This window comes from Neoarthrinium moseri, assembly GCF_022829205.1.
Source record: "Neoarthrinium moseri strain CBS 164.80 chromosome Unknown scaffold36_Wmoseri_CBS_16480, whole genome shotgun sequence".
In the NCBI taxonomy this organism is placed as follows: Eukaryota; Fungi; Ascomycota; class Sordariomycetes; order Amphisphaeriales; family Apiosporaceae; genus Neoarthrinium; species Neoarthrinium moseri.
In genome coordinates, this window is record NW_026055150.1 from 121,842 (window position 1) to 135,146 (window position 13,305).

Below are 13,305 nucleotides of genomic sequence, written 5' to 3' on the forward strand. Positions count from 1 at the left end.
AAACGGTGCGTAATTATCACAACCAGATCGGCGCCAATCGTGTTTGCACAAGAGCACCAAACACACAGGAAACGAGCGGGCTGTATCAAATAATAAAAAACTACGTTGCAAACTTCATCTTTCCTCCAACCCGAAGCCGTTGACTGTAAATAAACTGGTTCCAAGCTCGAGCCAGCTCTAATTCTTCACTTCGAACCAAACGGGCTGCCCCCAAACAACATGACGGACAAGAACAATGGAAAAGCCTGGGTAGTCATGCCTCTCTACTATTACCCATTGGCAGAGAAGACATGGAAACCGCTTCATGATGCGTGAGTCCTCCTAATCCATCCCGACGCAATCCTCCATAGCTCCAAATTCTTCATCTATCTCAGCCGTTCCTCGCCTTATTTCTGGATGAGTACCCGAGTTCACCACCGCTGACCTTGGAGCACCCCGATCCAGGATTTCAGCTCATCCCGATACCAACTTTCTCGTCGTGGTAAATCCACGTAGTGGGCCGGGTGACTATCCGCTACCCGGACAAGACTATGTCCGTGAGATACCGCGGCTGAACGCGTTCTCGAACGTCTGCACCGTGGGATACGTCAAAATAGACTATTGCCGAAGACCAATCGCCGAAACCTTCGCAGAAATCCGGCAATACGCCAACTGGACCACGCATCACAGTGGCCTCTATGTCGAAGGAATCTACGTTGACGAGACACCGAACCACGTATCCGCTGAGAGGTCGGTGTACCTGGATGCGGTTAGTCATTACATCAAACATGCCCCAGGCATACATAGGGACCGAATGGTGTGTGGCACCCATTTCTTATATCACTGGATCTCCAGCGTCTCAACATTCTGTTTTAGCCTGCACCTCTTTACAAGTGTTAGCCATTTGCGGCCGAAGGTCATTCATTGCAATTTCTATGGGAGTGTTTCGATACTGAATGGTACATAATGAGCAGGTCGTCCATAACCCTGGAACTCCTCCCGAAGGCGACTTGACTGCTTTTGGCAATCCGGATCTTGTATGCATTTGCGAGGAGCCCTATCACAGACTTCGCAGCGAGAACTTGCAGAAGAGACTGGAAGATTTTCGTATCGATCGGAGCCGTTCTATATATCAGATTTCTGGAGTTCCAGCTGGCGAAGTTGAGGATGTCGCGCAAGAGTTGTGCCGACGGGGTCAGTACGTTTTCGTTACTGATCTAGTGGACGACTTCTACGAGAGCTTCGGTCCAAGTTGGAACGAGTTTGTCGGGGCAGTTAATCGGTCTCGATGTGTTGAAGTAAAATGAGCATTATCGCTTTGGATAAACAAACGAATGGGACTCGTTTCACAATTATGTGGATCTGATTGTCGTGTTCCACAGCGGACTTGTGTAGGACGCAGTGGAATTGGTCTATTGGCTGCGAATGTCCGAGATGTACGTACAGCAACCCAGGTGCTTTTCATAATTTCTTAAAAGATGCACTGCATACTTATGCAGTTCCTATATGCACAGCTATCGCGCATGCGCCAACATGAGCCGATTGGGTATCTGCGAGATTCATCGCAGGAATTTTCGATCGGTAAGTTGGATATATTTGGTAGTATTTCCATCATTACAAAATTTGGCACGTATGAGAAGTGCGGAAGCTCATAGTGCTATGGCATGACACTGTATTGTAGATTGGCTAGTAAAATTGAAGGCAGCACCCGTTGGTCTTATATCATCATGGTCAACGGACAGGTCAGACGTACGAACTATCATGCCCAACCTAGAGTGGCAATCTGAAGTGGGAGTGGCCAGGTTGACAGGTATTGCGTACTCGTCACATACGAGCTTCTAAAGATTATTCGATGTCTGCCAATAGTTTCTTTGGCTATGATACAAGCTCTTCGGACCAAGTTGGACTTCACATGACTCATGAGAATGACCTGACTTACTTCCGGAGCAAAATTCCCCACGCTGACCCCTGAGAGGAAACTGAATTTGCCCCTTAAACATGTTGGTCTCTCGGCCTCGTGACTGGTTTCTCAAGGTTTGCCCAAGGTTCTCCTGGTGCATCCACAAAGGTTAAACGCATGAAGCGGATGAGATCCGTACAAGGCCTCCTTCTACTCCATGTCCTGTTCAACGCCCCAGTGCCAAATAGATTTAAGACTCATTCTTCCATCCGCTGACCCATAGCATGAAAAACATTGTACACCAGTCACTAGCAGCCCGCCGTAGCTACTGTGGAATTTAGTAGTTGACTTAACAAAACAAATTGGCCGGATCGATAAAGGGTGGTATAGGATATAAGGTTGTCACGAGCAGAGCGCGATGCAAGATTCACGTTTACGGGCATACGCGCTACACGTCGACATACGTGTTGTCCGTGGGGCGATCTACCACACGAATCTAGATGCGACCCCTGACGCCACGGCGGACATGAGCTCGGTCGATAGACCGTCATAGGAACAGGAGGCCATCATCCAATCTTTCAACGTTATGCTTCCCGAATCATGTGTGAAAAGCATACACAAGCCACATCCGTTTGCCGCTCTGTTCGGATGATTCACCAACACGTGTTTGAGCCATCAGATGGAAAGCAAAACCAATTACACTACTTGTCAACTGATGAGCGGGAAGGTTAACTCTTATGAATCGTTCGTCATTTTAATATTTCACATCTCCAAAATATAATCAGCCCGAGAATCTGGGTGTGATTACTGAGCCTTGCCTAACCTCATAAGTGTTCACATTTCCTCTTCAAGATGACTCGTGCATGATCGATTTCCTTTTTAACGCTGAGCGGCTTGGGTTGAGAACGGATTTGGACTAACCGCATTCAAAGGAATACAGTCGAGATGCAGCCAGATCCAGCTCTTAGGTTGGTGATATGTAGGCATCCTGGTATTCAACCACATCTGCCTGCACGATCCATGTAGTAGGTTCCGCATTACATGAAATCCACGAAGCCAAGAAACCCAGTCCTGAAAACGCTACAAAGAAATGACAGGTGGCACAGCGGCCCGATTCCTTAATGGCTATGTCGACTTTAACTGATGTAACTCAATGTTTTGCTTCCGCGCCCCAATAAGACGAACACCAGGCCCAGTTGGACTCGAATCCCCCTCAGAATAGATTATCGTTTTCGCCCGAGCAGTTGCCAAGATGCATCATTGCCCCTGGAATTAAGCAGATGCCCTGATTCTGTGAAGCCCATCAGCCGATTTCAAGACCATTGCGGTGCCTCAATGTTCCATTGGGCCTGTAAGGATCTTGTTTGGCCAAGAACTTCACGCGGGATTTGTTTTCATAAGCGCCATACGGGAGTGGACATCGGCCTAATTTGCTGGACTTCGTCTGTTGCGTTTCCTTCCTCAGCTCTTCTCTCAACTTCTGTTGTTCTCCTTACCGTGTACTTGCTAGAATGGGGCTCAGCCATTTGGATCTGTCACCTGTGGGGTGGCAAGGCATGACAGATTCTTGGTGGGATAAAGCTGTTGCTGGCTTCCTCCTTGGCTCATTTATCCTGGGCCTTTTGTATTCATGTTATCATGCGGCTCGGTATACGCTGAAGAAACTCAAGGTAAGCCTTCCGCACTATAATGGAAAGCATTTGGCTGGCTCTCAAAATGCGATTCTTGTCCTTGGGCTCACGCTAACATCTGACATAGCATCGCCAAAAAACAGCGATATCCCCACCAGTCGCTCGATATCTCCGAAACATGCGACGAAAAATCAAACATAATCCACCAGCCGCACTTGCTGAGGAACCTGTCGGCGAGAGAACGAAGACATTTGGCGTCTTTCTGGGTAGCTTTTCCGATCCACCGACCCAAGCACAGCTTGACCTGCTCTCGAGGTGGCAGGTCTTTGCTGTGGATCCCTTTCAACCTGGCGTCCTGAACGTTCTGCAAACCAACCGTGCCAGTTCCCAGGAGATACTCGCACGCCTAGATGTCTGCAAGTTTATAAGCTCAAACTCCATAGTCAGCCACGATGATGTGGTTCAGAGCCTGGAGAATCTTACGCAGACATTTGAAACACTCTTGGGCAACGCACAAGGCGGAGCTACGCCCTTCACCGGCATTCTCCTTACCAATTTCAGGTCATACTACCAACCAGCAATCATCAACGAACTAGCCAAATACGTCAGATATTTGGGTCGAGAACTTTGGCTTGAGCTGTCCTATCCACACTACCTGACCAAAGCAGAAGCTCAGGAAATCAACATGAGCTTTGTCCGAGGCCTGGTCTACCGGAATGGCACCATACGACCCGACGGTGACCGGCAGAACTATTTTCAAATGGAACCAATGAGAGCGGTGATGCGGGCTGTGGCAGCTCAGTGCGCTTCCCATGGCCCAAAACTCGTTATGTGGGAGTCAGTGGATGACAGCGATCAGTTGCAGTACTCTGTTGTCACACGTACTTACAATTGGTGCACGTTCAATAGCGCACTCTGCTGGATTGGCCACAACGACGCGTTGTATGATGCCGACATTGCAAATATCCGGACTCTTACAGCAAAGCCATTGGGTGCTTTGATGTGGCTGAAAGACGAGGATAACATGAGAGCTCACGATGCCTGGCGTAAGAACGACCATATCGCTACCACTTCGCAAGGGCATGAAGAGATCTATGAACATCTGGCTCCTTTCATATCCGACCTACCTGCAAGGCTACGACTAAGTACTATAAGTATACCTAGGCCAGTACGTCTGGACAACATCTTCGCGAGACGCCGGCCTCGTGCATCTGACCTTTACAACATCGGCAAGGGTCTGCGTGTGGCCATCTCAGAAGATGAGGAGGTCACTGGGCTAGGTTGCTTCCAGTTGGGTCATGTGGCTACATTTTCCGAATTCCATGAACTCGCCCAAAATCAGTCGAGACTGAAAGACTTAGATCTTCTCGCAGAAATTGATCATGACGACCTTAGACTTGCCCGTCAACGAATCCAGGCCCTCCAAGGGGTTGAAGATTTGAGTCTTGTTGCCTCACAAGCAGTCGACAAATTAGTGGATCTCCTCAGTACACCTACTGATGAGAACGGAAATCATCGCATACAGATATATTCTGGTCTCCGTTCGGGATTCCAGACCGAGACGAAAACTCAATACTGGGGTCTGTATGAGATTGATCCTGCATCCGACTGCATCACACTATACCTCTCAAATTACGCTACGGACCGAGCATCGACGATTTTGCATACGTTTCTCTCTAGCCAACAATGCTCCCGTCTAGAATGTTTCATGGCAGAGCAAACCATGGCCGAACTCAATGGGCAACTTTCGCCGCGCTGGCAATTGCCCGAACGCATTGTTCAAGATATCCAGCAGCTCTCGCCGGGCGAACTGCTCCAGTTGCATATGCGTCTACAGGCTGCAAAAGAAAGAACGGATCTCTTCAAATCCATATTTCGCTGCCTGGAACATCAATTGATGGACGAGACAATGCTCACACAGCAGCGTGCTTTTAATGCGGTAGCATATTTGGGCGGAGACATATCAGTTGAAGAGCTGGTCACTTCTCGCTTAACGTGGCTATCTAATCGAGGATGTCATACCCCTGGGCTCTCAGAGGCCATCCAACTTTTCGAGGAAGTGGACCAACGCGTGGTTTCCGTCCTCATGAACAATGACAGCCATATCTACGAACGCCTTAGTTCCGCAATGCAGGCGTTGATGCTGGCTGATAGTATTGATGCTGGTGCCGACATCCTTGCACTGTCGGTGTTCTGTGCTTTCCGAAAACTCGCCATGGATGAGCTTTACCTGGAGGTCATGGATCGAAACCCTTACCCAAATCATGCCGCCGACCAAGCTGCTTGCTTCGCTGAGAACTTTGGCCTGGGCTCCCGCTGTGATTCATTTTTCGATACGACACCGAGGATCGTTGGAAAGATCATTTCCGACCGCTATCGGAGGTACTACATGAAGCATCAACCGCCGAGACGTGATCATATATCCACAGAGCTCCCTACGACCTACGCGGCAATGCAGGCCGACTGCGATCCGGGGGATGGTAGCGACAAAATATCATTCAGGTACCGGGTCACATTCTTCAGCATTTTCGCCGTACCGGCGCTCATCGATGTCATGTTGTTGACAACAGTTGGACGTGGTCTATACTTAACGACATTCATGACTTCAGAACAGAAAACCATGGCCACCGTGTCGCTCATGTTGGCACTACTACTCAGCGGCGCCTTCGGTCAGTGGATTTGTTCCGGAGGAAGTTACGTACGTTCTTCGCCACCCTTCTCAAGATTTCGGCGGTCAATTGACTGACAACACTCTTAGTACTTTTACGCCAATGCGTTCCCGGCAATGAACCTGTTTGTACTCACTCGGTTCACTGCAGGCATCGCCGTAAGCTTTTTGGTCGCTATCATTGGCTTCATTGCCATTATTATTACACGGACTGCTACGGCCGCTCTAATATTCGTGTTCTACTTCATCATGCTATCCACATACTTCTTGGTGCTAAATGCGCTCTCAATCTACCAGATGCCGGGTTCTGAGTTTCTATCTGGAAGAACTACCATCATCACATGCATACCCATTTTGTTCATTTCCCCGATTGTTAGCATGATCACCGAGAAGGAGCTTAGCGTCTATCTGCCCGTATTGAGCGCCTTTTTGGTAGTATTTCTTTGGAAAGCTCGAAATGTGGTTTCTCGATGGAGCTCCTGGTATCTCAACATCCCATCCGTTACCGACTCCGAGATCATCAACTGGTACCGACAGAGCGCCAATGACACCGGAGTACAACTGAACGGCATTGGCGATAACAAGATGATGCCCATTGCCCGTGCGGCGTTTTTTGATGCCGTCGTCCGAGAGGACAGCCGCTGGTTCTTCACCAAATCCACCAAAGATCCACTGGTCAGAAAAATGGCGAAAGGCTTCAAATCGACGCTGTTCCTGATGCGATGGTATTGCCGCCACAAGAGATCATGGATGCCTCTTCCGTACAGCACCACTTGGAATCTCACGCTCAAGGCCGGTATGGAAAACATGATGAACATGCAAAAGGGGCTGAAACTTCATAGTGCGTTCCTGCACTGGCGATCGACCGGCAAAGACGTGTGGTCCGGCTTGCTATACTTTGTAGTGGCTCTCTTGGACAAGTGGGCCGCACTCTTGACTGGAAGCAGTCTTGTTGGTCTTTCAGTGGATGCCGGTGACAGATTTCGACTTGCGCTCGGTTTTGGTCTATGTTACTACCTCTTTGGCGCCGTCTCTCTCGACATCATATCGCAGCCCCTCTGGGAAGCCGCGCACGAAGCCGTCGACATTCCCATCACTTCGCTCGACTCCCTCAAGCAGGCGAACGCAGAAGATGGCCTTGCGAGGCGCAATCTGTATTGGAGATCACTCTGCAAGCTTTTCTTTTTGCACCTCTGGGGTGCTTCGCTCTTCGCGGCACTAATGTGGACTTTTCAGTCCTCCCAAGACAATTCGGTTATGTTCCTCGCCTACGTTGGCGCATACTCGGGTCTCCTCTGGTACCAGTACAACAAGATTTATTGCGGTCCCGACGGTGCTAAGCCCTTACTAGCAGCCTCGATCGTCGGACTTCCGATTGGTATTGCGCTGCACATCTGTCTACCCAGTTGGCCGTACAGTGGTATTGTTTCCTTAGCAGTCGCAACCTGGATAGCCTGCATCTACTCCATGTTCCTCACAAACATCGGCCGGCCACCCTTCCTAATCTGGAAGCCAGAGTGGCGATCCGTGGAAACGGAAGAACAGTCTCCATTGGCAGTTACTTATTCTGCGAGTACTCTACATCCCCATCATGACATTTCGCAGTTCACGTTGGGGCGAATGTTTGAATCCATCCGTGCTGTCCCTCCCGAGGATCGATACATTCTGGACCCGTCTAAGCACCCAGGCAAGCGAGTGCTTGAGCTACTTTCTCTTCGGAGACAACTGCATTACCCCCCGACATTGAAAGAAGCATTTCAATCTGCTCGCGGTATTGTCGACCTCGCTGCTAAGAGCTGGATTGCTGGCGATCTGATCGTCGAGCTCAGCTCTTCCCGTAGTATGCCTTTCGGAGAGACCAAGGTCCAAACTATCAGTCGCAAGACTAGAGACCGACTGCACATAATAGTCATCCTGGGCCCTGATAGTGTCCATCAAGAATGGGTCATGAATCTGGAACGGAACTGGAGAATCATCACCGAGGCCATTGTCCAATCCTTCTCCGAACACCAGCTCGGCATGTCTCACGAGGATGCAACATTAGCACAACTCTTGGTAGTGGATCACTTCAGCCATGATGATGTGTCTATTCCAGAGGGTATCAAACACCGACTCGAGACTGACCCATCTGGACGAGTCAAATTCATCCAAAAGAGCGACGATACTCTGCTGCGTTATGTTCTCTTGGGAATCGATTGCGATCGAGAATGGGAGATGCTTCCCGAGTCCGTCCAAGCATTCATGCTGAGGCGGTGCAGCGGATCATTTGATGCCCCTATCGTCGAGGTCGAGGAATGGATCTGCTCGAGATTTGGCTCGCAGAATTCTCATGATGCACGCACGCACATTGCTCGGTGCGACCTTGGAGCATCTATGATACAAGGTGTGCTAAGCTACGCAAGATCCGTAGAAACCGACGGCTTCTACAGCACGGAGGAGACCGAGTATGGCGGCAACAGCGAAACAAACAGCCTCATCCCCAGGCCGAATACTCATCAGGATCCAACCTTCCTCTCTACACTCAAGAGAATGGTTGCCATTTCTCTACGCAGCATCAAACTCGGGATCAAATTTTTCATCCTTTCTTTCGTCGCAGACCCTGAGTACCAGCGAGAATTGGACTTCTTAGTCTGCCAAACCAATCGGTATATCTGCTGGCCATTTGTGTTGTTTTTAAACACCATATGGGCATACTGCAAAGTTCTACAAACGATCATTATTCCTGTTGTCCTATTTCATGGCCATGAACACGTCTCCAGAGTTGAAAAGCTGGTACGAGGTACGACGACAATCCTTGAGAAGGACAAGATCATCACAGAGGATTTTGATGGCCCGTCAACCTGGTTCTGGACCACGACGTCCGACGGTTCACTGCGTGTGTCCCAGTATAACGGGCGGCATAATCGTGAGCCCAATGACTCGGCACAGCTTTTGTGTGTCAACACCTACAACGACAGACTGGTGCTTCAACGCAGGAGAGTGTACAGGAATGGCAAAGTTACCAATATCTTTCACTACGATTATGATAACCGTCAAACAAAGATGCCATTGCAGCGCCATTGCATCAGAGGAGAACTCGAGGGCCAGATCGTGAAATATGATCATCGTGGTTACATCTCAAGTGGCTCATCCATACGTGGTGACAGTCTGGTCAGCTGGAAATACTGCTATCGTCGGGATGCCAAGCACGAGGACGAACTTCTTTGGGCCGAATACACATTTCCCGACACAACTATCAAGGTGTTATGGAGTATGCCACACCAAAACCCCGATAAGAGACTGGACGAATGGGTTCCTTTCTCCGTGGTGACGGAGGCAACTTTCATCCAGGGTCATAATACCTTCCATGCGTCTTGGGATTTTGAACACAAGCTCCACCCTGAGGTCTCGGTTACTCTAAACGGCAACCCTGTGTCCGCACCCCCTATGATCAGTGAGGATTGGTTTCACGTCCTGAAGAAGCCAGAGAACTGCAGCTTCTTGAATGAGAACCCACTGCTCTCATTTTCTTCTATCAAATCCAGCCTTGTTTCACGAATTCTTGGTCTGAACGCAAAACGCTACCCAATCTCCACCGCCGCTGCCCGTACCCAGCTCTGGAAGGCATGGAAGAATGGCCGCGAGATCGATGCTATCAGTGCCCAGTGGATTGATGAAGCGCTGCTGCGTTCTGATCAAGTGATGCGGCCTTACTGGAGGCGTCGAGACTTTGGTCTGCTCGGGGCAGCCAAGAGGTACATCGACACTCAGGCCGATACTGTCATGGCAAGAGTGGATGTCGACCCTCAAATCAGCTCATGGGTTCATATCGCATTCAAATTAAGTGACTTGTCTACCTTTGGTCGGGCGGGGGATGCCCGAATTAACACACGGCACTTATCCTCGCAGATCATGGACAACGAGCATGAACTCCACGTTCTCTGCATGGATACCTCAACTTGGCCAAATGACCCTGGTGGTGTATCCGCCTGCCGTCGGGACATGATCAACGACCTAAACACAATCAAGTGGCATGTTCTTGCTGAATCCGCCAATGATTACGGTGTGCCGCGGTTTCAAATTGAACGAAACGTCCAGTCGCTTACCATCTTGCCGCTTTGGGGCCTGGACTTTCTCAATCCTGTCCACGGGATTCTGGAGAGCAGTCTCGATACCGCAGTTGTTCAACGCTCCTTTGATACGTGTGCTGCAGATATAATGCAGAACTTCATTCCTATACTTGGCAGCTTGGTAAAGTGCGCCCGAACTGTCAAGCTAACCCGCGAACACGTCGAGGAGGCTACCAATGCGCTGGTGCATTTGAATACGTACTTTGAGACATCTCGCAACTGGAGTGACGTTTGGAATCACCCTATTGTCAAGGAGAGATGGCGCGAGCTCTGGCTGAGTGAAGACATTGACGATGCTTTGAACATTTCCGAATGGTGGGATTTCGAGATGCCTACGATCAAGCAACTCGACGAAGCTTTGAATCTGTGGTCACGATACCTTTTCATCTTCTCCCTTCCAGTCCCGGAACACATACCCGACGTGTTCCAGGCATCCCACCATTTCACTGGTGCCACCTATGGTATCGTCTGCAAGAAGAAGCGGAACATATCCCTGCACATCTGGGATCATTGCATCAGCTACCGAGAGTTCACCACGTTCATGAGCTCGGCTGTTTCTCATGATGCACCATTCGTCAATAGTACCCTGATCTCCCTGACACATCTTAGTTGTGTGTTGCTGGAGCACCATGCTGACGTTGTACTTCCCTGCTGCGATTACTTCAACCCCGGCTGGGAAAAGGAGCTCGGCACTGGCGAAGGCGCTATTGAGCATCGCCGGTCTTTTGCACGCAAAATCGACCCTGTCATCAACGGAATCTGCAACATGGAAAAGTTCGAGCCCACTGAAGTCGTCAGAACGAACCAGCCAACAGTTGTTATGCTGTCGCATGTCCAGTACGTCAAGGACATCAAGAATGCTATCATGGCCGCCAATTTGATCGTCAATGAGTGGGGATTCAATGACTACCATTTACACATTTACGGCGATCAGGAACGTGCTGCCGTTATTGCGACTGAATGTCAAGAGCTCATTGCCTCGAAGAACCTTCAGAATCACGTCATTCTCAAAGGCCTCGGCGCTGCTTCTGTCGTTCTTCAAGACGCCTGGCTATTTCTCAACTCATCGATCTCTGAAGGTTTGCCCTTGGCCATGGGTGAGGCAGCTTTGACTGGCGTTCCCGTTGTCTGTACTGATGTCGGCGCATCGTATTGTGTGGTCACTGATCGTGCCACTGGTGACCGCTTCAGCGAGGTGGTGCCGCCTAACGACTCCGAATCTCTTGCCCGTGCTCAGATCAGCATCCTTGCCCTACTGGGTCCTTGGAGCAAACACGCCGAAGATAGTCCTGGCGTCGAAGTGCCAGTCCTCGAGTATCCGGTGCCCTCGCCCGAGTCGGTGAGGAAAATATCTAGGCGCATGTACTCAAAGCAAGAGCAACGCCGGTCTCTTGGTATGCTGGGCCGAGAGAATGTACTGAAAAACTTCTCGTCCGATCGTTACCTGCGCGAACATGAACAAATGTTATGGATTGGAAAGCTACGCAGCCCCGCAAACCGCAGTCGGAATAACGTAAGCAGCACATCCGAATTGGGGAGGACTAGTACTTGGTCGCGGGAGATCAAGTCGCCGTACTCAAACTGGGCTAGGCCTGGATCCAGACTCACACCCGAGTCGTGGGTTTCCCTCACAAGTGAAGAATACCCTCGGGGAGGCTGGCTATCGGCGTCATCGAGCACACTGATCTTGAAGGAGCTTTTCAGCAAGGAAACTTATAGGAAGTCTAATTTGTCAATCGTTGAGACCCAGGCTCCGAATTCTTGAGTATCGTTTTCAATAGTTCCTGGCAAATCGTAAATAGATTATATATAGATCACAATATCCCCCTGAACGCAGTCTGACCGAGTTTGTCCCCCGTCCCTGCGTTTTTCTGTCCACCTGTATGTTTGTATGAGTGACTTTGTCGTGCATGCGTTTATGATACCACCGGCAGCATTGAACAACCAAGACTGGTGAGACATGCAAAAAACACACGATGAAGTCTGCCCGCAGCTCAGCTCAGCAGCTCGGGAGCGCCACATATCTCAATGCTCAACTATAAACATGAGCAAAGCAATGTGGAATAGCCTGATGAAATGGCGTTTATAGCGCCGTTTCTGTTGCTTGCACCACTCAGGAACCGAGTGGAATTCATTGGCCGACACAACACCCCGGCTGCAACCCAGTCCGAAAGCTCCTAGCTCTGGGGTAGCCCAAGATACTAGTGTTGGTCCATAGCGTTTCCAACTTTATGTGCAGTCGCAGCTCACTAAGCCAAATGAATGTGGCTTCAGGCCCGCGATGGCCTTTGCGCCACAGCCTCTAGATCAAGTCGGCCCCTGAGGCGACAGTTTTTAAGCTATAGTCAGCATCGGGAAAGAACCGCATTCGATAACTGAAGCTATCTGCCAACGGCTGAGCGAAGAATTTGCAGAGAGGGAGTGAGGAAGAACGCCCCGGTCCATCTTTAAAATAACAGAAGCAAGAAAGTGACTAGACAAACTCTAGGCGCATTCTCTAAAGAGCGAAAACCGAGCTACTGGCTGCACCAAATCAGTCTATAAAGTGCCCAAGATGCCGCTCACCCAGGAGTACCATTACATAAGGTTATTCTGTCAAATCTAGATCCTGTGCGTAGATTTGTGGTCCGGATCTGCAACTATGGTATCTGTCAAGCTTCCGGTTGGGCTCATGTCCTTATTGGCTGTAAGCCACGTCGAATGCACTCCCAGCAGGCAGGAATGCCCTGCAGACCGGCACGTCATCCAGGCCCTCGCAGGTCTCACCTCGAGAACAGCATTTTGTTCTTCCTCCCTTTTCCATCTTACGGTCATGAGCACCGGAACTTCCATCAGTTCTATTCCCACGACAGAGGTCATTACCAGGACTACGGGAACCAACACTATTTGCGCTCCTGCTGTCACCTCTTATGACTCCACGTAAGGAATGAGACAAGTTGTCCGTTCCAAGACTTACATTCATAGCTCTACTACCGTCACCGAATGTGCTTTCACCGCCGTCCAGAAGCGCCAAGTGAC

General features: G+C 49.9%; 2 protein-coding genes across 2 annotated transcripts; both read left to right on the top strand.

Annotated features, from left to right (window-relative positions):
• Positions 1-219: 219 nt before the first annotated feature.
• On the top strand, positions 220-1,286 carry JN550_008520 (uncharacterized protein; the record flags this gene model as incomplete). The annotated part of the gene is made up of 3 exons (XM_049320490.1): positions 220-311; positions 445-748; positions 954-1,286. 3 exons carry the CDS (start codon positions 220-222, stop codon positions 1,284-1,286), a joined length of 729 nt encoding a protein of 242 aa, XP_049169452.1.
• A 2,104-nt stretch (positions 1,287-3,390) lies between these two features.
• JN550_008521 (uncharacterized protein) lies at positions 3,391-12,052 on the top strand (the record flags this gene model as incomplete). Its single annotated transcript, XM_049320491.1, has 3 exons — positions 3,391-3,549; positions 3,638-6,208; positions 6,269-12,052. The coding sequence occupies 3 exons, from the start codon at positions 3,391-3,393 to the stop codon at positions 12,050-12,052; spliced, it is 8,514 nt and encodes a 2,837-aa protein (XP_049169453.1).
• Between the last annotated feature and the right edge of the window lie 1,253 nt (positions 12,053-13,305).